Source organism: Ceratotherium simum, chromosome 21 (assembly GCF_057802395.1).
Source record: "Ceratotherium simum simum isolate JZ-2026a chromosome 21, ASM5780239v1, whole genome shotgun sequence".
Classification (NCBI taxonomy): Eukaryota; Metazoa; Chordata; class Mammalia; order Perissodactyla; family Rhinocerotidae; genus Ceratotherium; species Ceratotherium simum.
The window spans coordinates 12,190,790-12,216,843 of record NC_141920.1 but is presented as its reverse complement, the minus strand read 5'-3'; the positions used below and the strand labels follow the sequence as shown (position 1 = coordinate 12,216,843).

Here is a 26,054-nt window from a genome sequence, read left to right as displayed (position 1 = left end):
AGCGTGTGAGGAGGGCCAGGAGTGGGGGTCTGTGCCTTCACTGGCTGAACCAGCTTTTCTAATCATTTCTCTCATTTCTGTTCTTTCAAACAGGGTAACTTCTTTCAAAATATTGGTTCCATCACCCTATTTGCTGTTTTTGGTACGGCAATTTCTGCTTTTGTAGTAGGTGGAGGAATTTATTTTCTCGGTCAGGTAAGAAAAACATCTTTGAAAAGCTTTGAAAATCTTACACTCTTAGAGCTAGTGCAGGGAGGTGGAATGGGGACACCTCATGGGGCCTGGGTGTTACGTTCAAGGTAAATGCTCTTCCGGAAGGAAATCCAAATACGAGGCACAGTGAAGGCAGGCTAATGTTGTCTGTAAGTGTCCTCAAAGAGCTTTGGTGTCTGGAACTGAGTGAATCTTTTTCATAATCCCTGAAAGTATTTGATCTTATTTGCAAACCACTATCGTCTTAAGTTGGAATACCTAAAAGAAAAGCAGTAAAGATCTTCAAATTGTAGCAATATCGGTTGTGTTGTCAGGTAGACTGAATCAGAGTTAAATGCTGTTTTTTTAATAAAAATTTGCGTTTTAGAAATCAAAGATGATCCTGAATGTGTTCACTCAATTCTAAGCCGTCCACCTGTAGAATTGTATACTCTGAATTTTCTGCCATTGCTAAACCAATTCCCAGTGTCATCAATTGGGTGTTTTGTACTTTGAGTTCAAATTAATTTGAATTCATTTAAACCAAACCTGCCTAGGAAGGTAATCTCTGTAGTTTTGCATTATGCACATCTGTGCATGTCACAGTTATTTTCATTTAGTGTCAGCTCCAGAAAGTTTGCCTGCCCGAGTTCTGTAAACTAAGACTAGGGATCAGGCATCTGGGTGACCGGCAGATTTCTCTTGTGTGTGTCAGAAGTGTTTGCTTCTTTGGATAGCTATAGACGAAAGCCCATTCCATCTGATTTCACCTTTAGATACCTTGATGGCACCAGAATAAATCTGTCTGTCATGCAACCTTCGTCATCGCTCAGCTTCTAGTATCAAATGGGAAGAAACTTTAGAGAAGAAAACTATAGTTAATTTGGCTTGAAAAAAGTAGCATTCTTTTCCATACTTTTGATGTATGATGATCAAATGCATGCTTAACCTAAAACTTAGGAATTTTCTTTATTTTTCAAGTGGTTTGGGGACTGAAGATTAATGTCCTTATTAGTTTATAATAAAGCACTAATGGACATTTTAATCTTCTTGGCTGTTCTCCAGGGGTTTTTTTTTGTGTCTCTGTGTTTGTGTGTTTTATTTTACAGGCTGATGTAATCTCTAAACTCAACATGACAGACAGGTAAATCTTTCTTACTGTAACGCCTTGTGACCACTTTTCAGCCTTGGGAAAGTTCTCTCCACGTTGATTCCTGGGCGTGATTCTTCTCTATTCTGTCTCTCTTTTTATTTTGCTGATGATTCCTGCTGTAGAATCTATTCTGAATTAATTTGTGTGTCTGAAATGAATCAAAATTGAGGAATTTTGAAGATCTGTAATCAGAGCACTGCTGATTGAAAGGATTGATTTAGCTTAAGCTTTGGAGGGAATAACTCTGATCAGTTAACTACCCCTCTCACACACACTACAAGCTGCACCAGTGTCCTTTTATTATTGAGCCATCTTCAGCTTTTCAGTGGCCGTAATGACAAGTCACCTTCTGGATAGATTAGAGATGGAGGGCAAGTGAGGTGTGAATCTTTACTCTGGGATTCCCACCAGGCCTGGGGTTGGGGTAGGGTGGAGGAAGCAGGCACAGCCAAGGGCTCTGTTGTGGATATCCTCCTCAGTCTGAAGCTACCCCAGTGCGGACTCAGAGCTGCTGTCTAGGAGCCAGTCCAGGAATTTCCATAATCGGCTTAGCAAGAAGCAACCTAGGCAGCTCTCGGAAGGAGAGCTCTCAGATCTAGAGCTGAAGGAAGCTCTAGATCTAGAGCTGAAAAAGTGCTCAAGCAGATGCGGCGTAGTTTTCCGTCTCTGAAAAGTCCAGCAAGTGTGCAGCCTTGCTCTGTGTCTACATCCACCATCAGTGCTTGGTTCTGTCCTGTGGCGTGGCTGGGGAGCTTGCCTCCCATTGAGCCAGCCAGAGCTTTCAGCCTTTAGCAGCAACCTGGGGACTAGAATCTTGGAGCCCTTTTCATGGGAAATGTGCCTCTGATAACCTCTGAGCTGCTTTGAGTACAGTCTCATTCCCCCTCCCCCAAGGACATAAATTTCGGAGCTTTTGTTGTAGGATAGTCTTGATGTATAAACAAGTAGCAGAAGTTACATTCCTGTTCCATAATGAGCTGGAAATAAAGCAGAACTGATGCCCTGCATGTTCTAGGTCACGTGCTGCATGACATTTCAGTCAACGACGGACCCTATACGGCGATGGTCGCATAAGATTAGTACCATACAGCCTAGGTGTGTAGTAGGCTATACCATCTAGGTTTGTGTAAGGACACTCTATAATGTTGAAATCACTTAATGACACGTTTCTCAGGACATATCCCGTCATTAAGCGGCACATGAGTGTATTTTGCAAGTGAAAAGAAATGCCCAAAACCCAGTTCGTTGTAAAGGAATGTCGCAGCGTTCAAGCCTTCAGCCTGTTTGGGGGCAACTGGTTAGAGATACAGAAGATGCTTGATAAATTCTTGTGAAATTGAAGTGAACCTATGGTTGGGATGTTCAGGGGGAGAGGAGTCAAAGAATTACCCCTTAGACAAGCAGCGTAAGAACCAAGTAGAGTTTCTCTCTCCACCTGCAGACACTTCCTTTCCTGTTAGAAAGTGCCTGTCCCACAGATGGGGACCCACAAGCGGGGACTACTCCGGGGGGAATTAGCCAGTAGTCGCAAACCCACACAGCTGCGGGGCCTGGCAGAGTGCTTAACAGAGGGAAGCGCACCAGATGTGTGTCTAGAGGTGGGGACAGTGGTGAACCAGAGAGCACGTCCTGTCTGAAGGGACAGCCACTTCTCAGTTCCACCTAGTAGTTACCATTATGGGCCCAGAATTACTAGATATTTAAAATTTTTCAAAAGAGGCCAGATTTCTAGATTTTAATAGGAAATTTTCTAGTTTTCAAATGTTGACAGTTTATTCAGTTTTTCAAAACACGTGCAGGTCGAACGTGAGACCCACAGACCTCTGCACTATAGAAAACCTAAAAAAAACCTTCTTGCACAGGTTTTATTTTGGTGATATTTCTGCTGGAGAGAGATTTTACTCATAGACACACGCTGAATTATTTCACTATCCTGGTCTGTTTCCTTTTGGTTTTCTTGGTGTTGCTATCTTTTGAGATAATAGAATAAAGAAAAGACATTTTTAAGTTCAACTTCTGGCTTCTGGCCTTTTAAAGAACTGAGTCATGGGGGCCGGCCCTGTGGCTTAGCAGTTAAGTGCGCGCGCTCCGCTACTGGCGGCCCGAGTTTGGATCCCGGCCGTGTACTGCTTCTCCGGCCATGCTGAGGCCGCGTCCCACATACAGCAACTAGAAGGATGTGCAGCTATGACATACAACCATCTACTGGGGCTTTGGGGAAAAAAAAGAAAAATAAGGAACTGGGTCATGAAGGTGCGAAGTGGAGCAGCTGATGGCAAGGTTAAATGACCCCTTGGATTCAGACCTCTCGGTGATTCAGGCCGTTCATGTTTCAGACTGTTCATATTCACTGTCAGAAATACTCTGCCCCAATTTAGATTTTTAATCGAAGCTAAATGTGTTAGATGATTTATGCAAAGCATTTCCCCTCAACTTTTTATTATGACTGTTTCGAACATACAGAAAAGGTGAAGCATTGCACAGCAGACACCCGTATGACCACCACCTACATTCTACAATTACCTTTTCACTGTATTTGCTTTAAGACAGCTCTTTCCATCTATCCCTCCCTCTGTCCGTTCATCATCTTCTGGTTCTTGTTCTCTGATTTCCAGTTCAGGATGCCATAGGGACTATGACAAAGAACATCAGGCAGGCCTCTTCTGGTGCAACTGAAACCAACACAAACTAGTTTTAGCCAAAAAAAAAGAAGTTTGTTGGTTCATAGAACTGAAGTATCCCCGGAGTGATGGCTTCTGGCATGACAGCCTCCAGGGGCCCACGATGTCAGGATTCTCCCCTCTCACTGTGTCTCAGTTCAGCTCTTCCCTGATTGGCTTCATCCTCGGGCACACTCGCCTCATGTGGCAGCACTGATGGCTCTGGGCTCACATCACCCTCACTTCAGCCATCCCTGCCAAAAGGGCCAGCCTCGTTCCCGATGACCTGATAAATGCCTATCGATGGCTCTCGTGGACCGAGCTTGGGTCCCCTGCCTGGAGTCCCACGCAACTACGTGGATAGAGAGTGGGGGAGATGTGAAAGGAAAATTGAGGTGCTGTTACCAAAACCGGGGGGTCGGTGCCGAGCAGAGAGAACCGTGGCTGTCCGTTCTGCTGCACTGGTTTTGAGAATGGAGGGAGGCGCCAGCTGAGCCACACAGAGTCAGCACGCAACGCACTAAAGGCTCCCAGCTTCCCCTCCCTTGCATCTCCTTCCCCTGCAGGACACACTTTTTAGATGTTCTTCCTTCGAGGCCCCTGTGATGTTGCCATGGGTGATGAGAGTGGGAGTAAAAGAAGAGGAGGAGAGACAAGAAGCTCTGAGTCTGGGTCGTAGCACAAGGGCCTCAAGGCCAGCTGCCAACACAACAGGGCCTCCCAGGTTGGAAGCTGTTTGGTGGCATTACATTTTCTCTCCTCCCCTCCCCTCCCCCCCTCCCTCCCCCCCTCCCTTCCCCCTCCCTCCCCCCCGCCTTCCTTCCACAGATCTTGCGGGCTGTGCTCAGTATGGATCCTGGGAGTACACCCATGACCAAAACAATGCCCATCCCCTTGGCACTCGCAGTGAGGGTGAGAGGCAGGTAAAGTCACAGTTCATTGCATGGTACAATCTCTATGAGGACAGGGAAAGTCTGGGAACTAGTCAAGCAGAGACCATCTGTGGGGGTCTGGTCCTTAGCTTGGATTCGGAGGCTCTCCTTGAGGTGAGCAGGCTCTCCTGCGTGAATTTACATTAATCAAACACACAGGGAGCTACCGTGGAAACCAGAATGCCTGATTATCGATTTACGGAGAGAACTGTTAGCTGGCAAGGCAGCCAAGTATCTGCTCCCGCCAGTGCTCCTCTCCCTGAGCCCAGAACCAGATGTGCATCGAGGGCTGCGGGTGATGGTCGAGTGGACAGAGCGTGCTCCCGTCCCCAGGCTGAGCAGCTCCCTCTTCCCACCTAGACTGCAGGCTTGATGAGGGTGGGAAGCCGAGGTGGATAGTGTCTGGCTTATGTCTCTATGCAGACCTGGCCCCTTGGGGCTCCGTGTTTTGCCGTGTGTTGTAGAAAAGAGCAGACCTAACCATTCTGCTGGGGTAGAAAGCAAGTGCCAGGCATAGCAGTTGGAAGGAATAGAAGGCTTGCAAGAACACTGAGGGGAAAAAAGACAAATGGGCTGAAAGAACAAATCATCCAGACTCCTCAGGTAGCCCACAGGCCCCACAGGGTGGTCCGGCCCTGCCTCCCTCCCCAGCCTCTGACATCTCACTTGCCTGCCCCGCGCTGCTGCCACACTCACCTTTCTCTCTCTCAGGCAACCAAGCTTGCTCCCGCCTCAGAGCTAGCTTGCTGTTGCCGCTGCCCCAGATCCTGGCCTGGCCGCCTGCCTCTTGGCATGTACCTGCTTGTTCAGGTGTGTCATCTCTTCCTGACCACACGATCTCAATGGGCCACCTCCACCCCGCCCACCCGGTTACTCTCTCTTGTCACCCTGATTTCCTGGGTAACGCTTGCCATTTGCTAGATCGGTCTTAGGCTCTGGACGTTGCTGTATCCAGTGTAGTCGTTAGGAGCACCGACTGTGAGCCAGACGGCCTGTGTTTGAGTCCTGGCTCTGCCACTTGTTAGCTGTCTGACCCTGGACAAGTTACTCAACCTCATTGTCCCTCAGTTTTCTCCTATGTAATTGGGGCAGTACTAGTACCATCTCGCCCGTTGCTGTGTGGGTTATTGAGTTAACTCTATGTAAAGTGCTTAGAACAGTGCCTGGGACATGGTAAGTGCCACATAAAGGTCTGCTGTTATCATTGGCCTCAGTACCTGAAACATATTAGACAATTAGTACATATTTGTTGGAGGTAATTAGACCTCCCTGGGTACTGTCAGTGAGAGCTGCTGGCCTGGTGGGAGGCAGCACTGGTGCTGGTATCTGCCACCCAAGCCACCCGTCCTCTGAAGCACACTGGAGTTGCTGCTGACTTTTGGCACTTTCTTATTTTTTCTTTTGTGTGTGTGTGTGTGTGTGTGTGTGTGTGTGTGTGTGTGAGAGGAAGATGGGCCCTGAGCTAACATCTGCCAATCCTCCTCTTTTTGCTGAGGAAGACTGGCCCTAGGCTAACACCAGTGCCCATCTTCCTCCACTTTATATGGGACGCCACCACAGCATGGCTTGCCAAACGGTGCATCGGTGCACGCCCGGGATCCGAACCCGCAAACCCTGGGCCGCCGCAGTGGAGCACGTGCGCTTAACCGCTGCACCACTGGGCCGGCCCCCCGCACTTTCTTAGATGTTGCATATCTGGAGTGGAGGCTGGAGTCAGTCACAGACTGTGGCTAGGGGCAAAGCAGAGGTCAGATCCAGGAGCTCGTGGGCCATTTGGGGAAGGCCCCCGAGCCATCATGGTTCCAGCAGCTCTAAGAAGTGTGTAATGGGGCCGGCACCGTGGCTTAGTGGTTAAGTGCGTGTGCTCCGCTGCTGGCAGCCTGGGTTCGGATCCCGGGCACGCACCGATGCACCGCTTCTCCAGCCATGCTGAGGCCACGTCCCACAGACAGCAACTAGAAGGATGTGCAGCTATGACATACAACTATCTACTGGGGCTTTGGGGATAAAAATTAATTAATTAATTAATTAAAAGAGAAAAAAAAAAGAAGTGTGTAATGTATTTAAGCAAAAGTCTTCCATCTATCGGTGGTCAAAACAAAGCCTTGGTACTTACGGTGGAAAACCGGGCCGTTCCTAACAACAGCTTTTAGAGTGGGCCTTTCACTGCTCCACCCACAATGCCAGTTAGCAGATATTGTAAGTAGAAAAAGATACAGCACCTTCTGTAGTTGCTTTAGCTACAGTGTATACCATTATGTTATATCAAGTATACAGGCTTTGACTTCAGTGTTTTACTGTGTGGGCCAAGTGATAAGATACAGAATTACCCCTTCCTTTTGTCTTCTTTACAGTTTTGCATTTGGCTCCCTAATTTCTGCTGTTGATCCAGTGGCTACTATTGCTATTTTCAATGCACTTCACGTGGACCCAGTGCTCAACATGCTGGTTTTTGGAGAGAGTATTCTCAACGATGCAGTCTCCATTGTCCTGACCAAGTGAGTGCGCTTTCTTCAAGTGATGGAAGTGAAGGTCCCTGTAACAAAGGGACAAATATTTCCATGCACTGTGTCTACAGTTGCTTGTCCTCTGGGTGATTGATTCACCCACTTCTCCATCTTTCTGTCCCAACAAGCCTTGACATGCCCCAGGAATATCATCAAGGCCTGGGGGGGATTAGGAGAGGAGAGTCCACCTTTTATGACCTGCCTTTTAGCACTGGTTTTGAGCCCAGCTTCTCATCAGCATCACTGGGGGTGCTTAGGAAATGTGGCATTCCCAGGCCCCACCCTCAGAGTGTCTGATTCATTTGGTCTGGGGTGAGTCCCAAGAACTTAGGTTTTTAATAAATTCCCCAGATGATGATGGAGCAGCCAGTTGAGGGATCAGTGGTTGGGCAACATTGTAGCAGACGACAGCAATAGACAGAGGCCCTGCTCTCCCCCTCAGGGGCTGCTGCGGGTCACCTTCATTTTCACAGCTGTAAAAGAAGGTAGTGTGACTAACAGGCCCCCCCCCCCCCCCCCCCCCGCCCCAAGCTATTGTGTGCAAGCTACTTTGGAAACTGGAGATCTTTTCCAAGTGTTCGTTGGTATTACCGTCCTAGTTGACAGGATCTGAGAAATTAAAGATGAATCATAAAATGTCAAGAAGTCATTGGGAAAATGAAATGAATTTAAGATAATCTCAAATGCGTTATCTGCTACAGGGCTGTTCCCTTGAACTCTGTGTTTTGTGGTGGTCATTAGCATGTGTGGGCAGGAGACCCAAACACTTTTGCCAGAAAACAGAGAAGGCACAGACAGTCAAAGCAGCTAGAGAAAAGAGCCCTGGACAGTGTATCAGAGATGAGCTAAGAGAATTTTACGGGCCAGTCTGTGTTCTGTTAGAGAACAGAATTTCCATTATCTGAATACTGACTTGTTTCCTTTGTTGTGGAAGTCCTTGCCAAGCAAAACCACTTGCTGTTAGTTAGCATTTTCCTAATAGACTACCTTCAGAACTCGTGTGTGGGACTAAAACAACATTTTATGGCGGAAAGAGCCCAGGTTTTGGAGTCTTGCTGATTTGGGTTCAAGTCCTGCTGATGCCACTCATAGCTGTGTGACCCTGGGTCAGCTCCTTCACCTCTCTGAGCCACAGGTTTCTCCACAGTAAAGTAAGAGTGAGAATGCCTCTGCCTAGGGCTGGATTTGAGGAGTGAATGGTTAAATATACTATGAAAAGCATCTGATATTGGTTAATGTGAGATCTTTTCCTCTTCTGCTCCTGCCCCCAGTTATTGTTTCACTGTGTTTGCCCTGTTTTTATCCCACTTCTGCAGGAAAAATTTACAAATATTGCTTGATTGCAAGAGGTGCTCAACAGACCTTAAACGAAACAAACTTTAAAATATTTTTATTATTTGAAAAGTAGTACTATATTCTTCGTATAAAATTTAGAAAACACACAAGCAAAAAATGAAAAATTAGATGCGTTGTTACTACTCAGAGATAATTATGGTTAACAATTTGGTAGAAGTATACATATATTTTATTTAGACGGGCTTATAGCCTATATACTGTATTGTAACTTTTCCATTGAACAGAGTTAATAAAATAATCTTCTAGAGCATCATTTTACTGGTTACAAATTATCCTTTCTGTGGATTTACTGTGACCTAGTTAACCAGCTCCCTATTATTGACTTTTTTACATTTCTCTTGGCAAAAATTCTGTAGTTTTATTAGGAAATTATCAAAAATCATGCTATAAGACCTTTAAAAAACCTGATGGCAATATTTTTTCTTATTTCAGACATACTCTGAAGGCTTCTTAGCTTTCTGGTTTTGACTTTTATCTCATGTCCTGGCTGCGCATATTGAAAATTTGTGATAAAGAAGTTTGCTGAAATTGGAGATGACATCATGAGTTATTTTTGTGCATTAGGATCTAAACTCAACTGCTTTGTCTCTAATTTATTTATTTATTTTTTAATCTGTTAGGATCTTTTCTGAGCTTTTCCAGGTCTCTTTGCCACAAAAAGGCCAAAGATTATGAGATATTTTCTTTTTAAAATGAGAAATGATGGCGTCATTATAAGTAGCCAAAGGTTCTTCCTGGAAAAGTGCTTTTGAAGGCCAAGATCACCTATGATGGCAGTTCCCAAAATTGGATCTGTGGACCACATGCATGTATAGTGTCCAGCCTCCGCTGCCACCACTGCTGGTCCACAGGCTTGGGTAGCAATCACTGGTCTAAGCCCCGTCCAGCCTCTCTGACTCTCCAGACGTGCTCAAGGCAGGTCGTCTGCCATCAACATTTGGTGAGGGCCCTCCATGTGCCAGACACTGCTCAGAGACCAGCTGGACTTGAACCCGGTCCATGGTGGGAGAAAGATGCTCATAGAGAAGTGAACACAGTGCCTTGAGTACGAGGGGGAAACAACCATAGGAAGGCTTTGAGGAAGGCTTCTCAGACAAGTTGACATTTTCAGATAGAAGAGGGAGAAAGGGGGCATGGTAGGCTTGCCTTTTTTTTTTTTTTTTTTTTTTTTTGCAGTACAGGAAGGGGCTATTATTAGCTTTTTTTGGTTATAAGGTAGAATCCTGTCTTGTTTTTAAGGAGTATACTTCATTAATGACCATTTTCGAAGTGATCTGACACGTTTATCTTTGCAACTGAATATGTGAATGAATTAGCCCTTTTTTAATGTTTCCACTTTCTTAATTGCCAGAAAGCTAAGTCTCTTCTGTTTCTTCATTAACTTTAATTGTTATTTTTAGCTTTGATTTGTTACTATGACAGTTTACTCTGATGATAATTGCTGTAGAGGAAACCTTTCATTCTCTCCAGCTATAGCTTCAGCTCGTGAAATTTGATACTAAAGAAGCATTGTCTTTTGTTCTTTAAAGTGTGGGAAACATGATATGAAAAAATAAAATGTAGACAATTACCAGGCCAGAAAGTCCCAATTCTGCTTTCATTTATCTTGAGTTTAGAAACTCTTGGCCTCGCCCTGGGTCTGCTGTTCATCTGTGGCGTGACCTCCCCTAGTGAGTCGCTTTCTTTGGGCCTCAGCCTCCCCTGTGTAAAAAGAAAGCAGTGACAGCAGCCGGTGTACCAGCCGTGGTAGTGATCTGGGGCGGGGCAGGACACTGTGCACGTTGTCCACAGATCCGTTTGGGAACTCTAGGTGGTGCTAGCCTTCAAAAGCACTTTCCCAGTAAGAACCCTTGTTGGCTCTACTTGTGCTCTGCTGGGAAAGAAACGGGAAGGGGGAGATCGTGCATTCAGATGAGTTTGGAAAACTTTTGCTTAAAAAAAGATTTCTTTTTTTGCAGAACATCTCAGAAGCTTTATTATGTTGTATTGTGCTGTGAATCGCCATGAAAGGCTTCCTGAGGTTATTTGACCAAGCTATCCTTTTATCAGAGATTATCCTGCCTTAAAATCATACCAGTTCATGAAACGCTGATTAAAAATGAAGCTGAGGGGCCGGCCCGGTGGCACAAGTAGTTTGCCAGTGGCACAAGCAGTTGGGTACGTGCGCTCCGCTGCGGCAGCCTGAGGTTCGCCAGTTCGGATCCCAGGCACGCACCGACGCACCGCTTGTCAGGCCATGCTGTGGTGGTGTCCCATATAAAGTGGAGGAAGGTGGGCATGGATGTTGGCCCAGGGCCAGTTTTCCTCAGCAAAAAAAAAAAGAGGAGGATTGGCAGATGTTAGCTCAGGACTGATCTTCCTCAAAAAAAACAAACAAACAAAAAAAAATGAAACTGAATATTACTGTTGACTATTTGTTTCATTTACTGATTCAGCAAAAATTAATTAAGTGTCCTTTGTGTGCTAGGCTCTACCTTAGGCCCTGGACATATGGCAGGGAACAAGACGGACACAGGCCTGTCTTCATGGAATGAGACGTTAGTTTTCACATACTGTGGAGAAGGCAGGCACCAGGAGAGCTTGTAAATGAGCTGGCCTCTGTGAAGGGGTCAGGGCAAGTGTCCCTGAGGAAGTGACACTGACCCTGGGTTCTGAGGAACAAACTAGGGAGTTAGCTGGACCCAGGGAAGAGTGAAAGAGGACCGACAGGAAGGTGCCAGTGACAGTGAGGCCCGCCCTGAATGAGGAGGAGATGGGATCGAGAGGTATGGCGGGGAGGGGAGCCAGGTCATGCTAAGACTGGGCTTCCTCCTAAAAAGCAGCAGAAAACTGTTGGGTTTTGAACAGGCCAGTAACCTGATTAGATGGGTATTTTAAAGGGGTCTTTCAGGCCACTGAGTAAAGAATGGGTTGGTCCCTAGGAAGACAAGGATATAGATATAGAGATCTGTGAGGCATTAGTCCTAGAACAGAGGATAGTAGGGGAGAAAGGGAGAGAAATGGATGAATTTGAGAGATAGTCCAAAGGTAAAATCAGCAGGGGAAGGATATTTAATGAGAATAACTCCATTTTAATGGTAGAATGGTTTTCCCTTTGGGGATAAAACTAACAATTTAATATAATGGCTTCTGACATTTTACTTTGTTCTGTTATAGTAAAAGGAAAGTTCTTTGAATTCTTCCTCCTAATGCCTCCTAAATCCACCCTCTTGGCCTGAACCCAATGACATTTCTTCTTTAGGCAACTCCATTCTAATCTGACTTCATGCTGCAGCCTCAGTGTCAGGTTTTATCACAGGATCCCGCCCTGTACTGAAAACACTCCCCATGACCCCCCAGGGCCTTCAGGAGGAAATACCGGCTCCCTAGCTTGATCCCTCAGAAGCCTTCTGCGGGTCCTGCACTGCCTGCTGCTCTTGCCTTATCTCTTGCCACTGTCTTCCCCACTGGCCCCCCTCCCCTCACATCCTGTTCGTATGTTCTGTCCACACTGATCTATGTAATTGAATGCTTCCACAATGTGCCACGTATTCTTGGATCCCTGCCTCTGCACATGCTGTTCATGCTGTTCCTTCTGCCTGGGGTGCTTTCCCCCGTTTCTTCCCCTGGTTAACTCTTCTGTATTCTAAATGTAAACCCAGCCCACATGTTATCAGGAACCTACTTTGAGCCCCTGCGGTCTGAGTTAGATGCCCACCCTGTGTTTCTACAGCCCTCTGCCCTTACCCCAATGGTCATTAGCTCCCATCTTGTTTTTCTCCCCCATTAGACTGTAGAGCTCCTTGAGGGCAGGGACTTGTCTCTCATCTCTGAACCCCTAGACACTAACATGGTGCCTGGAACAAAGTAGGTGAACCATTAAATGTTAGACTAAGTGATTAAATGATAGAATGGATGAAAGAATAAGCAAGGAATAAGTTTTGAGTTCTAAGTTAGTTTCTAATAACTTTTGTCTATAACATTTTAACTTCTTTCTGTTTTTCTTTTATTTCCTAGCACAGCTGAAGGTTTAACAAGAAAAAATATGTCAGATGTCAGTGGGTGGCAAACATTTTTACAAGCCCTTGGCTACTTCCTCAAAATGTTCTTTGGCTCAGCAGCGCTCGGCACTCTCACTGGCTTAATCTCTGCATTAATATCCTTTTAATATGATGAACACGCGTGGCTGAGAAGATTATTCTTAATTACATTAATCTCTAGCTATATTCTCCACTTCCTTAAGGGGGCCAATTTTAGTCTAAGGTGGTGTTTGAAGAAGGATTTTTATGCTTAGTTTTGGTTTGAGGAACTCTTTAATTTAAACTCAAGGATTTTTAAATTTAGCATGTGAAGTTTAGGATGTCACTTTTCAAAGCTTAAAAAACATGTACAACTGTTGGATATCAGATCTGGTTTTGGAGGCTTCTCAGTTCCCAGAGTATGATAACTGCATTCAGATGAATTTCACTTTCCGCTGTCTCACTTTGTACTTTCAGAAAATTGGAAATTAATTTCCTTTGAAAATGTCAAATTGAGAAAATCTCTACCCCACTGAAAGTGTTTCTCTGGAAGGACCAGAAAAGAGACTTTCACAGTGAGCTCCATCTAAGTTATTTGCACTGATTTTGTTGCTTAACAGCCCATAAGCTTTTCCAGCCAGACAAGGAAAGAGACACATTGAGGCCAATGACACCTTTATTGCTGTAGAAAATGCATCATGTTTAAAACCGGCCCCAGACCATTTCTGCGTAAGCCTAAGCCTGCGTCGCAGGGAGATGGCCACCTGGCCCTCCCCCACGAGCAGTTTGTCTCACAGATGGCCGGAAAAGCCTCTTTTGCCTATGACAGGCATGTTTGTCTGCCATCCTGTTGAATTTTCCCGTCAACTCCTTTGTCCAGAAGTCTAAAGGCTCTGTTGAGTTGGCTGACAGCTTCTCATATTGTACCAATAAACAGAATGGAAAAGAGAAGACTTTTTCCAGTTCAGTATTTTCCTCTATATTTATCTTTTTCTTTAAAAAAAGCAAAAAAAGCATTTATTGTAATGAGACTGAATAAGTGGGTGCTATGAGCTCCAGCATAGGCATGTGAACAATATTTGAGTATATAGAAGATTCTCCTTTCACAGGAGCGTGAGTTTAGAAATCTCCAGGAATAGGAAAGAAGGTCCGTCAGTGGGGCACTGAACCCCAGGGTTCTGGAAACCCCATTAGTGGTCTCATCTGATGGCGTCAGAGGAGGTGGAAGAGTGACGTGGCCGTGGAAGGGGCTGGCGGTGTGGGCTGTCTTGTCTGTCTGCAGCCCCAGCTGTGCCCCGACCTCGCTCCCAGCCCTCCAAGTCAGCATTTTCAAATGAGTCGACTTAGGTTGATTTTAATTTTCCCCTACCATTTGTCTCGGGAATTAACGTTTCTTAGTGTTTTATCGGATTCCGTTTCTTGAAACAAGAGTCTCCCTACAAAGAAAATAATCCATAATGACAAATTTTCATTTGTTACTTTGGGATGTTGCAGAATCTTTTGTATCCATTGTTTATATATTTGGAAGGCAGCAGCTTTATGACTTCTCTAGATCTCCCGTCAACTGTCCCTTGATTCTTTTTCCTTGACAATTGTCATTTACGTGCTAAAGCATATTGACTTGAGGAAAACGCCTTCCTTGGAGTTTGGCATGATGATCATTTTTGCTTATCTTCCTTATGGGCTTGCAGAAGGAATCTCACTCTCGGGTAAGTGACGGAGACCACTGAAGCGCTGGGGTTGATGGCGTGTTGGCCTGCCTGGTGAAAGAGGTTATGTCATTTAGGTCACTTTCCAATCACAAGAAACAGTCACAACTTAGAAGAGCTTAAGCAATAAAGGAGATTTACTGGCTCTCTAGGGATGCATTTGGATTTAGACCTGGCTCCATCCAGGGGCTCAGTGTTGTCACAGTGACATTTTTTCTTTACCCACCGTCCTGTAGCAAGATCAAAATCTGTCTTCCAATGTTGCCTCTTTCCCAAAACAAGGCCTCTGAAGGGCCTTCACTCAAAGGACGGGGTCAGACTGCTGAGGGCAGCCAATCCCTCGGCCCATCCTGGGCCCTGGCACCCACTGATCTGTACTCTTTCACTATAGTTTTGCTTTTTCCAGAATATAAATGTCATATAAATGAAATCATGTAGTATGTACTCTTTTGTGTCTCATTTCTTTCAGTTATCATAATGTTCTTGAGAGACATCCTGTCTTTTGCATGCATCAGTAGTTATACATTCTTGCTGAGCCCCATTTATCCATTCACCATTTGAAGGACATTTGGGCTTTTCCAGATTTGGGCTGTGCATATCTATGCATATTTTCATTTATCTTGGATAAATACCTAGGAGTAAGGTTGCTGGGTCATATATTTTACTTGATTAGAAGAGTATATTTTTTATTTTATTAGAAACAGCCAAGTGTTTTACAAAGCGACTGGACCATTTTGCATTCCCATCAGAATGTACGAGTGAGTTCCGGCGGCTTCACATCTTCACCAACACTTATTTTAATTTTAAGAAGTTTAGCCATTTTGATAGGTGTGTGGCAATTTGATTTTGATGTGCCTTGGTGTGGTTCTCTTTATATTCTGTTTAGGGTTGATTGAGCTTCTTGGGTTTATAGTTTATGTAAGTTTATAGCTTTCACCAAATTTGATAAATTTTTCCCCATTTCTTGAAATATTTTTTTCTGTTCTTCTCTCTTCTCTCGTTGGGAATCCAATTACAGTATGCTTTGTCTTTTTTTTTTTTAATCTTTTTTTCTCCTGTGATTTTTTTCTTCTGCTAAGCTCAATCTCCCATTAATCCCATCCAGTGTATTTTTCATTTCAGACATTGTATTATTCATCTACAGAAGTTCCCTTTGGGTCATTTTTTTTTTTTTTTTTTTTTTTTTTTTTTTTTTAGATTTTATTTATTTATTTTTCCCCCAAAGCCCCAGTACATAGTTGTCTGTCATAGCTGCACATCCTTCTGGTTGCTGTATGTGGGATGTGGCCTCAGCATGGCTGGAGGAGTGGTGCCTCGGTGCGCACCCGGGATCTGAACCCGGGCCGCCGGCAGCGAAGCGCACGCACTTAACCGCTAAGCCACGGGGCCGGCCCCCCTTTGGGTCATTTTTATATCTTCCATTTCTCCTCCTCATCTTATTCGCAATTATCTCTACATTCTTGAGCATATGGAGCATATTTATAATAGTTATTTTAATGTCCCTGTTTGCTAATTCCATCATCTCTGTTAATTCTAGGTCTGTTTCTGTCAATTAATTTTTCTTCTTTTTACAAGTCATGTTTTCCTGCTCTTTGCTTGCCTATTAATTGTCTTTTTCTTTTTTTTTTTTTGTGGGGAAGATCAGCCCTGAGCTAACATCCATGCTAATCCTCCTCTTTTTGCTGAGGAAGGCTGGCTCTGAGCTAACATCTATTGCCAGTCCCCTTTTTTTTTCCCCAAAGCCCCAGTAGATAGTTGTACGTCATAGTTGCACATCCTTCTAGTTGCTGTATGTGGGACGCGGCCTCAGCATGGCCAGAGAAGCGGTGCGTCGGTGCGTGCCCGGGATCTGAACCCGGGCTGCCAGTAGCGGAGCACGCGCACTTAACCGCTAAGCCACGGGGCCGGCCCTGCCTATTAATTTTTGATTGGATGCCAGTCATTGTGAACTTTATTGTGTTGTTGAGTACTAGATTTTATTGTGTTCCTTCATAGAGTTATGACCGTTCTTCTGGCACGTACCTAAATTTCTTAGAATCAGTTTAATTCTTTTGAGATCTACTTTTACACTTTGTCAGGGCAGGTCCAGAGTAGCACTAGGGACTAGGGCAGCGCGCCTCTGAGGACTCCACCTCATGTTTCATGTGTTAACAAGGTCCTTCCACTCTGGCTGATGGGAACACAAACTCTTCCCAGCCCTGTGTCCACCTCGAGAATTGTTCAGCCTCTTCCTTTTTAGGTTCTTTCCCCAGCCTCTTGGAATCTCATCCCACCCCAGGACAGATCAGTGTTGGCCCAAGATTCAAGGGCCTCTCTTGCAGCTCTCCAGAGCTCTCTTTCTGGGTGGCTCCTCCTCTCAGGTGCTCTAGCTGCTTTGGCCTTGCCCAGCTCTCATCTGCCTCCTCTTCTCAGCAAGACTGACGCTGCTGGACTCGGTTTAGGGTTCCTCTCCCAGAGCCTCAGCCTGGAAACTGCGTCCGGGAAGTAAGCTGGGCTGGGGCCTGGGGCAGGAGTGGCCACCTTGTTGTTTCCCTTCCGTCAGGAATCACAGTCCTCCCTGCCTAGCACCCAATGTCAGAGAACAGTTTTGCCTCATATCTTTTATCAGGTTTCCAGTTGTTTATGGCAGGACAGCAGTTTGTGTAGCCATTATTTCTTCATGAGCAAAGTGCAAGTCCCCAGTGGCTTTTAATGATTCCATTGGACAGAACTCTCCTTCCCACAGATCACTATCTGGAATCCAACGTGGGTACTCTGTGAGCAGATCTTGCCAAGGAGGAAGCAGAGAGGACTCTGGCCATTTTCACTGGATAACTCTTTGTAAACCTCAGGGTTTTGTTTGTTTTTAATTCTAAAGCAGTTCTCTTGGATAATTTCATGCCAGTATCTGCCATCAAGTTTCCTCCCTTATCTTTCCTGAATTTTGGCGCTTACATAAACATTACCTGTGAGTCATTTCATTTGGCTCTAGCCTAGCTATTTTTACCTCTGTTTTTCTAAATCGTCCCCACCCCTTTTAGATGAACACTGAGTGCCTGATGGCGAAGATATAGTTCATGCGTCGTTTTGGAATTTGTGATTAAAACAAAGGGGTGTTTTTCTTATCTTTTCTTCAGAGAGGCAGTGTTTTCTGTTTGTAGGAGTGTCGTTTCCTTAGGGACCTCTGCTGCACACACTAATGGGACCAAAGAGAGCACATGCAAGCCAAGGACACACCCATCGCCCTCTGGTGGTGGGTTCGGCTCTGCCCACACTCTGCCTGTGGGATATTTGTCGTACAGGGCTTTCAGGGAAGGGTGGGATAGCCCTGGAGTGTGGTGAAGCCTCTCCAGATCCCATGGTAAGAGTACATGCACAAAAGGTGATGTTTGTGCTGTCCCCTCCTTCCTTTCTGTGCTCTGCTTTTCCTAACTGTCACAAATGACTGAGTGAGTGGTTACCAGCACCACTGAGCAGGACACTCTCCTTATGAATCATTTACCTCAATCACACATTTAGAAAAGCTGTTAAGAACACCGGACAGACGTGGGTTTGAAGCCCAGCTGCACCTCTCATTAGCTGTGTAACTTCAGACAGCAGACTTAACCACACTGGGCATCCACTTCCTCCTCATGAAATAGACATGGCAAAAGTGGCGTGGCTGTGGTGAGAAGTAAAGGGAACTGGTGCAAGTAAGAGTCCTGACAGAGGCGTCAGTGTATGTTATTGCTTAGGGCGACCCTATGTCCTTGTTGGCCCTGACACCCCCAGTTTTTCCCTTTTGCCCCAACATGATAAATTAATGGCACCCCTTTTCACTCCCACAAGTGTCCTGGGTTCAACAGCAAATTAGTCTCCCTAATTATTACTAAGTAAGTGTTAGCTATTCTCAGAATCTTTGTTCTAATTCTATCAATGCTAACTATTTCTATTGTTCATTCAAGCCAGTTTTGAGGGCCACTTTGCCCTCTGGCTCTAAAGATTCAAAGATGAATAGACCCCACCCTGGCCAGTTTAGCCAACTCTGGGCCGAGGGAGGGGGATTGGGGCAGAGCGACACTCTGTCAAGGTGAGTCAGAGGATGGAAGTTGTGGGGTTGAAGGATGAGTTTGCACAATTGATCAGAACATAATACTTTCTGTAAAATCTTGGGAAAATGTGGGCCAGAGGTGGAGTGTATCATCCAGCGCTCCGGTGCACAGGCATACGTGCAAGGAATTCCTTTGCAGCACTGCCTGTGAGAGAAAAGTTGGAAGCAACTAAACGTTTGTCAGTAATGGGAAAGATTACGTCAGTTTGGTCTGTTCTCACTGTTGGGGAAGAGGGAGAATCCCCCCCCACCCTTTCCCTTAAGGTTCTTATGGCTGGCCAAATAATTAAAAAGGCAGGTTAGCAGGAGAAAATAAAACAAAGTTTAATAAAATGTAGACATGGGAGAAAGTCAGGAACTGAGCAACTCATCATTCTGACTAGGTTGCTCGCTTAAGTATATTCAGCTAGAGGTGAGGAAGGTGTTGTGGGGTAGTGGTTTGGGATTTCAGAGGGGAAGAAGACAATTCACGTGGAGATGGAAATGCAGGTGTTTGTCAGACAACTCTTTACTGGGCCACCTAGAGAATGTGGCCCGGGAGACAGAATTTTTGATAAGATAGGCTTGTTGGTGCCTTTCTTATCGCACTGATTTTACATTATACTGCAGCTACATATGGGAGTGGCTCCTTCCTGGAACAGGCCTTCTATGTGAAATTCTTTAGGCAGTTTGGGAGGGGAAGCTCAAATATTATTCCTGAGTCTTCTGAGCCTTTATTGTCTTCAGCTCGAAATAATCCGCATACCAGAATGGCACATCCTGGGGCGGCCTGCCCTGAACCCCATCATCACTATGGAGTACTGTGCAGCCACTTACAAAATGAATTTGACCTATTTGTACTGCCATGGCGAGAACTCCAAGATACATTGTTAAATTTTAAGAAAGAAAGTTGAAAAACCCTTCATTCATCCATTCAGTAAAGATTTCTTAAATGCCCACCCTGTGCCGAGAACTATCCTTGGTATCGGGCTATATTAGTAAACAAGACGAGATCAGGTTCCTGCCTGCAGAAGAAAGACAATAAGCAAGTAAGCAAACACATACGATAATTTCAGGCGGTGAGAAATGTATGAAGAAAAACAATTTGAGTAACGTGATAGAGAGTGGGCCAGGGGCAGAAGCATCAGGGGATCGGGTCAGGAAGTGCTTCTTGAAGACGTGGTGCCGGAGCTAAGGCCTGCATGGTGAGAAGGAGCCAGCCACCGGAGGATCTAGGGAAGGTGTGTTCAGCTGCGAGAACAGCAGGTGCTAAGGGTCGCAGATAGGCGTGGGGGAGCTTGGCACGCTCCGGGAAGAGCGGGAAGACCAGTGTGGCTGGGACAGAGGGGCAAGGACCCCATCCCACAGGATTCTGTAAGCCTTGGGCGGAGTAGGGATCCTGTCATACCTGCAAAGGCAAGTGTCAGAGGCCTTTAAAAAAATCACTGTGCTGGTAATACATGCCCTGTATGTAATGTGATCCTGTTTATTACTTTTTAAAGATAGATAAACTTTATAATGGCATAGTGAAAGAATTGGCAATCTGCATATCGAACTGTTAGTAGTAGTTACCTCTGGGCAGGCGGTGTGGTGGAGATATCTCTTGTTTTACTCAATACCTCTGAGTCTGGATGTTTTATAGCAAAATATGTTTATTATTGGGCTATTGGCTATGGTTTGACTCAGCCTTCAAGAAGTCTATCATATTTTACCCACAGGAAAGTATAATACAGTGGAAATTGTACCATGATACCCTTTGAACTTCTGCCTTTTGGACTTGAATCCCTTTATTCCTTTATTTCGTTTAAAACAATGGATTTAACTGAGGCTAGAAATGGATTTCCTCCCTCCTCCCTCCCTTTCTTCTTTTCTTTCTTCCTTCCTTCCAAGAGGCTGAGCAGTTTGCTGCACTATTATCTGCTTCCTTAAATAATTTGCCTTCTAAAAGGAGGAAATGTGTCAGGAATTCTTCCTTACAGGGCAATTTTTTAAATACCCATGCCTTTTATCTCTAGAATGTTTACCCCGTTAGCATTTTCACAGCCTGTGCTGGTGGCAGCTGCAGTGGCTGAGATGGTCTGGGTGGTGAAGTCAACTTTGCTTAGGGACGGCACGTAGGGCAGACACTTCAGCTGTCCCCTGGGCTTTTGCACCCACTGCTGACCCTGACTTGTTCTGTTAGTCCCCAGAACTTGCGAGAAGCCCCAACCCCACACTAACCCAGAGTAAAGGTGGTGGCTGGCTGTTCACTCGTGCATTGGCCAGAGAGCCCATTTTTATATGGTCCAAATTTAGCCCCCAGATGGGGTTTGTTTATATACAGAAAATCTTTAAACATTTGAATTCGTTGCCATTGTTAAAAGTTGGGAGATTTCCCATAAGAAACAGATTTCTAGCACCTTTCAAAAAAATCAGAAGGAAGACTAGTCAGCACTAGGCCCCCATCCACAGGGCTGCTGTGAGCAGTTTCTAGATGGGCTTGTGCCTTCTTCACCCATGTGCCGCTCACCCACTTATTTTTTTTTTGTCTTTATCTTTATTTTTATTGTCTGGCCCCTGAGGAGCTTGAGTTTCCAGCCCCTGGCCTGTTGCACCAGACTAAACTGGCCAGCCCCACCGCTTCTGCGCTGAGCCTGTCCCCCTGTTGAGGAGCCCCAGGCAGGCCGGGCCTGGGGCAGGAAAGGTCCGTGGGGCTCTGGCAGTGGGCTCGCCTGATGTTCAGCCCTGAGGGGACTTCTGCATTCCACTGTCAGATCTGACTTCCCAGAGCGTTTGGCTCTCCTGAGTGGTTATTTAGTGTCAGACGGTGGGCTGTGATGCATCTCTCTGTGGTGACATCTCTCTGTGGGTGGGTCATTGATGTGGGTGGAAGGCCATTCGTGTCACAACTTAAACAGGGCTCAAGCTCCTCTGGGGTTGACTTTTACTTCACAGTAAGAACTCCCGAGTCTCAGCTTTGCCAGTGAATTGACAACCCTTCTCAAAGCAGACTGGTGAGGCAAAGCCTTCCGAAGCTGGAAACCTCTAGCAAGTGAGGAAGAGAGAGCCTTCAGATCGGTTCCATAAAAACTGAAGTGTGTCTGTGCTGTGCCCTCCTCCCCAGTCGCGAGGTTGAGGTTGAGTTCCAGACCCGAGGTGTGGCCTCTCCCCTCCTGTTGCACGTCCTGCGTTTTGTTGCGGAGTCAGAAAGGGGAGGCTCTCGGGCTGGTCGCCTGCAGGAACATGCTGAGAGGAACACGTCAACTGAGAGGATGCCTGGAGGTCTTGTCACCGTGTGTGTTTTATCTGGCGGAGCAGCGGTTCAGAAGACTCATGAGCCCGAGCCTCCTCAGTGCTGTAAAGCAGCGAGTAAAGAAGTCCCCCGCCCTCTCCTTTCCCTTCTGCAGTCTTGTCAGGTGGCCGTGGGCAGCAGTGCTGGAATTTCCGTCTAGCCTCCTTCGTAGGGAAAAATGAAAGAGCACAGGAATTTGCTATTTCCTAAAAGGACTAGGAGATAAAATGTTCCAGCTACTGCTGTCTCTCAGCAAGTGCCTACTGGGCGCCACAAAGAGTAGGGTTTTCCTGTATTTTGTAGGATATTGTGTATAGAGCAAGCTTAGCAGTTGAAATGTCTCTGATGCAATTCTATGATTTTCACCCTTTGATAAATGGCATGTTAGCCAGTAATCCCTGTTTCTACAAAATGGCAGAAGCGAGTTCAATGTTTGCTTCTGATGTTTGACTTGCAGTTCATTGATCTTGGCAGCTTATTTAATGACTCCAAAAGTCTCAGCTTCCTGACATGAACTAGAGACCCCTCTTCTGCTGTCTAGCTAGGGAGACACTGAGGAAACCTGTGTAAAGTGCTTCGGGAATGATTAGGGGCAGTGGACGGAACTTGAGCCTCGAATCCTGAGTAAGCATCGAAAGTGGTAGACTCTCATGGAGAGCTTTAAAGAAGAGACACATTACTTTTTTTAATAACACATCTCTCTTTTTATAAGAGTAATTCATGGTGATTATGGGAAAATTCAAAATTAAGGAAAAGTATAAAAAAGTAAATCAAAATCCACCCATTCTCCATACTCAGATTCTTATGTTTTGTTTCTGCCTCAAGAGTGGTTCACCTGCCCCCCTTATATCCATGGATGGCAGTGACAGCTCACACTTGTTCAGCCCTGGCCCTGGACTGGGCACTTTACACGGCTTATCTTCATTACCCTCCTAACAGTTCTGTGAGTGGGTACTTTTAGTCTCACTGTACAGATGAGAAAACTGAGGCTTGAAGAGGAAGAAACTTGGCCCAAGGTCACCCAGCCAGTAATGAAGCTGCCAGAGAGAAGGGGCCGTTAGCATTTCTCTGCAGCCTCTGGGAGGCCTCGGGTGCTATTCTCCTCTCCTTTTTCTTTTTTTTTTGTGAGGAAGATCAGCCCTGAGCTAACATCCATGCCAATCCTCTTCTTTTTGCTGAGGAAGACTAGCTCTGAGCTAACATCCGTGCCCATCTTCGTCCACTTGATGTGGGATGCCGCCACAGCATGGCCTGACAAGCGGTGCACTTAACCGCTACGCCACGGGGCCGGCCCTCCTTTTTCTTAAAACAGCTAATGCTGTAGGTTCCAGGGCTTTATAGGAAGTGTGAGATGTTATTTGTGTATCACGTGGCAGGTGCTTTTCTGCTCTGTTCATGTCTGTGCGCTTTGCGCCTTTGTCCCTCTCTAGGCATCATGGCCATCCTGTTCTCAGGCATCGTGATGTCTCACTACACACACCATAACCTGTCCCCGGTCACCCAGATCCTCATGCAGCAAACCCTCCGGACCGTGGCCTTCTTGTGTGGTGAGTTCCCCTCTGTGTGGTTCCCCACGGGCCTACCCAGAGCAGATCATTCTCCCTTGCCCTGTTTTAGGCGTCAGTTGAGATTTTCTTTGGCAGAAGAGGCAGCAGGGGCCGGCCCCATGGCTTAGCAGTTAAGTGCGTGTGCTCTGCTACTTGCGGCCCGGGTTCAGATCCCGGGCGCGCACTGACGCACCGCTTCTCCGGCCCTGCTGAGGCCGCGTCCCACATACAGCAGCTAGAAGGATGTGCAACTAAGACATGCAACTACCTACTGGGACTTTGGGGAAAGAAAGGAGGAGGATTGGCAGTAGATGTTAGCGCAGAGCCGGTCTTCCTCAGCAAAAGGGAGGATTAGCACGGATGTTAGCTCGGGGCTGATCTTCCTCTCACACACACACAAAAAAAAGAAGAGGCAGCAGAATTCCTCAGAGCCAGAAACTGCACCCCTTTATATTTTGTTTGTTACTCTGGCTTTCAAATTCCATAAAGTAAACCTAATAAATGGAACACGTGATGGCTACAATTTTAAGACCAAAAATAATGAGAACTACTAATTATGAACATTTTGGAGACTCATACATTTTTGATGTATTCAAGTGACATTTCCAAAAATGTATTCCTTGGAACCTGTATTGATGAGGGTTAGGTGAAAAAAGACTCCAAAGTCAAAAAAGAGTTTGAAAAATCCTGGGGTAAATAAAGTTTAACAAGTTTATGAACTGCAAGACTCTTCAGCCCACGTGCATTGTGAATTTCTGAGAGAGGGATATGATTACAGCATTTCTCAAATGTGTCCACAGAACCCTTTATTCACAAGAGCATCTTTTTTGTGTGTGTGTGAGGAAGATCAGCCCTGAGCCAATATCCATGTCAATCCTCCTCTTTTTGCTGAGGAAGACCCCCCCCCCGAGCTAACATCTATTGCCAATCCTCCTCCTTTTTTTCCCTGTTTCTCCCCAAAGCCCCAGTAGATAGTTGTATGTCATAGTTGCACATCCTTCTAATTGCTGTATGTGGGACGCTGCCTCAGCATGGCCGGACAAGCAGTGCATCAGTGCGTGCCCGGGATCTGAACCCGGGCCGCTGGTAGCAGAGCACGCGCACTTAACTGCTAAGCCACGGGGCTGGCCCCAACAAGAGCATCTTGAAGGACATAACTTGGGGAGATTCTGCATTAAAGGTGTCATTGTTGGGCTGGGGTACACCATGATGGCTGCTTCTTTTAGGCAGTTTCAGTTTGAGCTCTTACTCCCCCAACATACCTCCTCCCTAGTTTATACCTGGGAGCGAAGGAACCACTTTCACACTGTCCCTTTACGCTGGGCCCCCAGTGGCAGTGCCCTAGCTGTCATCATTGGCATCTCCCCCAGCATTTCGGCAGGGCTTGTCTCATTTTGAAGCACTAGTTCCACGCTGTCGTGTGCTAGCAGGCAGGGGCAGGCCGTGCAGACTTCATTCCACAGACAAGGAGGCTCAGGTCCTAAGCAGTCAGATGACTTGCCCATAGTCTCATGGCTAAGAAGTGAGTCTGGAAGCCAGGTCTGTCTCTTCCTGGTCCAGTGGGTATTTTTTCCACAGCACCTCTCTCAAAAAGTCATAGCTAAAGACTCTGACCCTGACTCTCTCAATTAAAGGAATGTAAAGCAAAACGTTATTAAATTCTATTTGGTACACATCAGATTGGCAAATCTTAAGTTTGATAATACCCACTTCTGACACGGCTTTATGGAAAATGGGCCCTGTTGATGGCTGTGTACATTGATGCCATCTTTTTGGAGAGTCATTTGCAGCATCAGTCTGAATTTAAAAAGCATATGCTCTTTGACCCAGTAGTTCTACCATCAGGAATTTAGCCTGTGTACAGGCTAAATTGTTTGTTGTAGCTTGTAATATCGGAAATAGAAACAGTCTAAATATCCATTGACAGAGGATTTGTTAAATTAACCATGACACATCCATGTAATGGAATTTATGCTGCCAGGGAAAAGCATAACATAGATCTGAATATGTTCTAAATGAGCTGATTTGGAAATGAGCTGATCACGAAAATATTTATTAGATAAGAAAAAAATTCAAGGAGAAGAAGGGTAAGTATCCTGTCAGCTTGTGGACTTGTAGAAGAATATGCGTTTGAAGAAAAAACATTGCTAAAGTGTTTTAAAACAGCCACACTGTTTTATGATGTTGAACTATTTTAAAATACAGTCTTTGTCTCCCTGTTTATTAGGCTGCCCTGTGGGACGTCACAGGGTGAGCAGGGAGCCCAGTGCTAGAAATTTATAAGGTGCTTTTTCTCGGGATACACAAGTAACTGCTTGTGCAGCGAGAGTGAATGTTGGACTCTGACTTGTGGAGCAGAGCCAAGAGTTGGAAATGTCTCTCTCCCTGCAAATCCTGCAGGGTGTAAGCCGTCTTCCAAACCTTGTGGCGGCTTTAAATATGTGAAGTCAATCATTCTGCTTTGTCCGCTCTGGCAAGGAAGTTAACAAAGGGCCCTTTCACGCTAGTCATGTGGTGTCTGCAGCCATTTGCTCTGAATTTTTGCCACTTTGCCTCAGTGGGGATCCTTGCTAATCACAGTGTTCAGCAAATGGACAGATTCATATATTTATCATCTTCCCGGGTTGGAGAGCATTTATGTGCATGAGTATTTGACAGTTGACTCATTAAATTGGGCGATT

General features: G+C 45.7%; 1 protein-coding gene across 9 annotated transcripts in view; it reads left to right on the top strand.

The window, feature by feature from the left end:
• Window positions 1-26,054, top strand: part of SLC9A8 (solute carrier family 9 member A8) — a 72,693-nt gene that overhangs the window by 31,444 nt on the left and 15,195 nt on the right. For 8 of the 9 annotated variants that reach the window (XR_015555559.1, XR_015555560.1, XR_015555562.1 and 5 more), the window contains 6 exons: window positions 94-195; window positions 1,302-1,336; window positions 7,292-7,435; window positions 12,797-12,935; window positions 14,402-14,507; window positions 23,257-23,373. Coding sequence is in view for 5 of the 9 variants with exons in the window: in XM_087445127.1 (XP_087301253.1) it covers window positions 94-195; window positions 1,302-1,336; window positions 7,292-7,435; window positions 12,797-12,935; window positions 14,402-14,507; window positions 23,257-23,373 (643 nt within the window). In the remaining 4 variants the exon portion in view is untranslated. The remainder of the gene's footprint in view (window positions 1-93; window positions 196-1,301; window positions 1,337-7,291; window positions 7,436-12,796; window positions 12,936-14,401; window positions 14,508-23,256; window positions 23,374-26,054) is intronic. The other variant, XM_087445126.1, reaches the window with a different exon arrangement.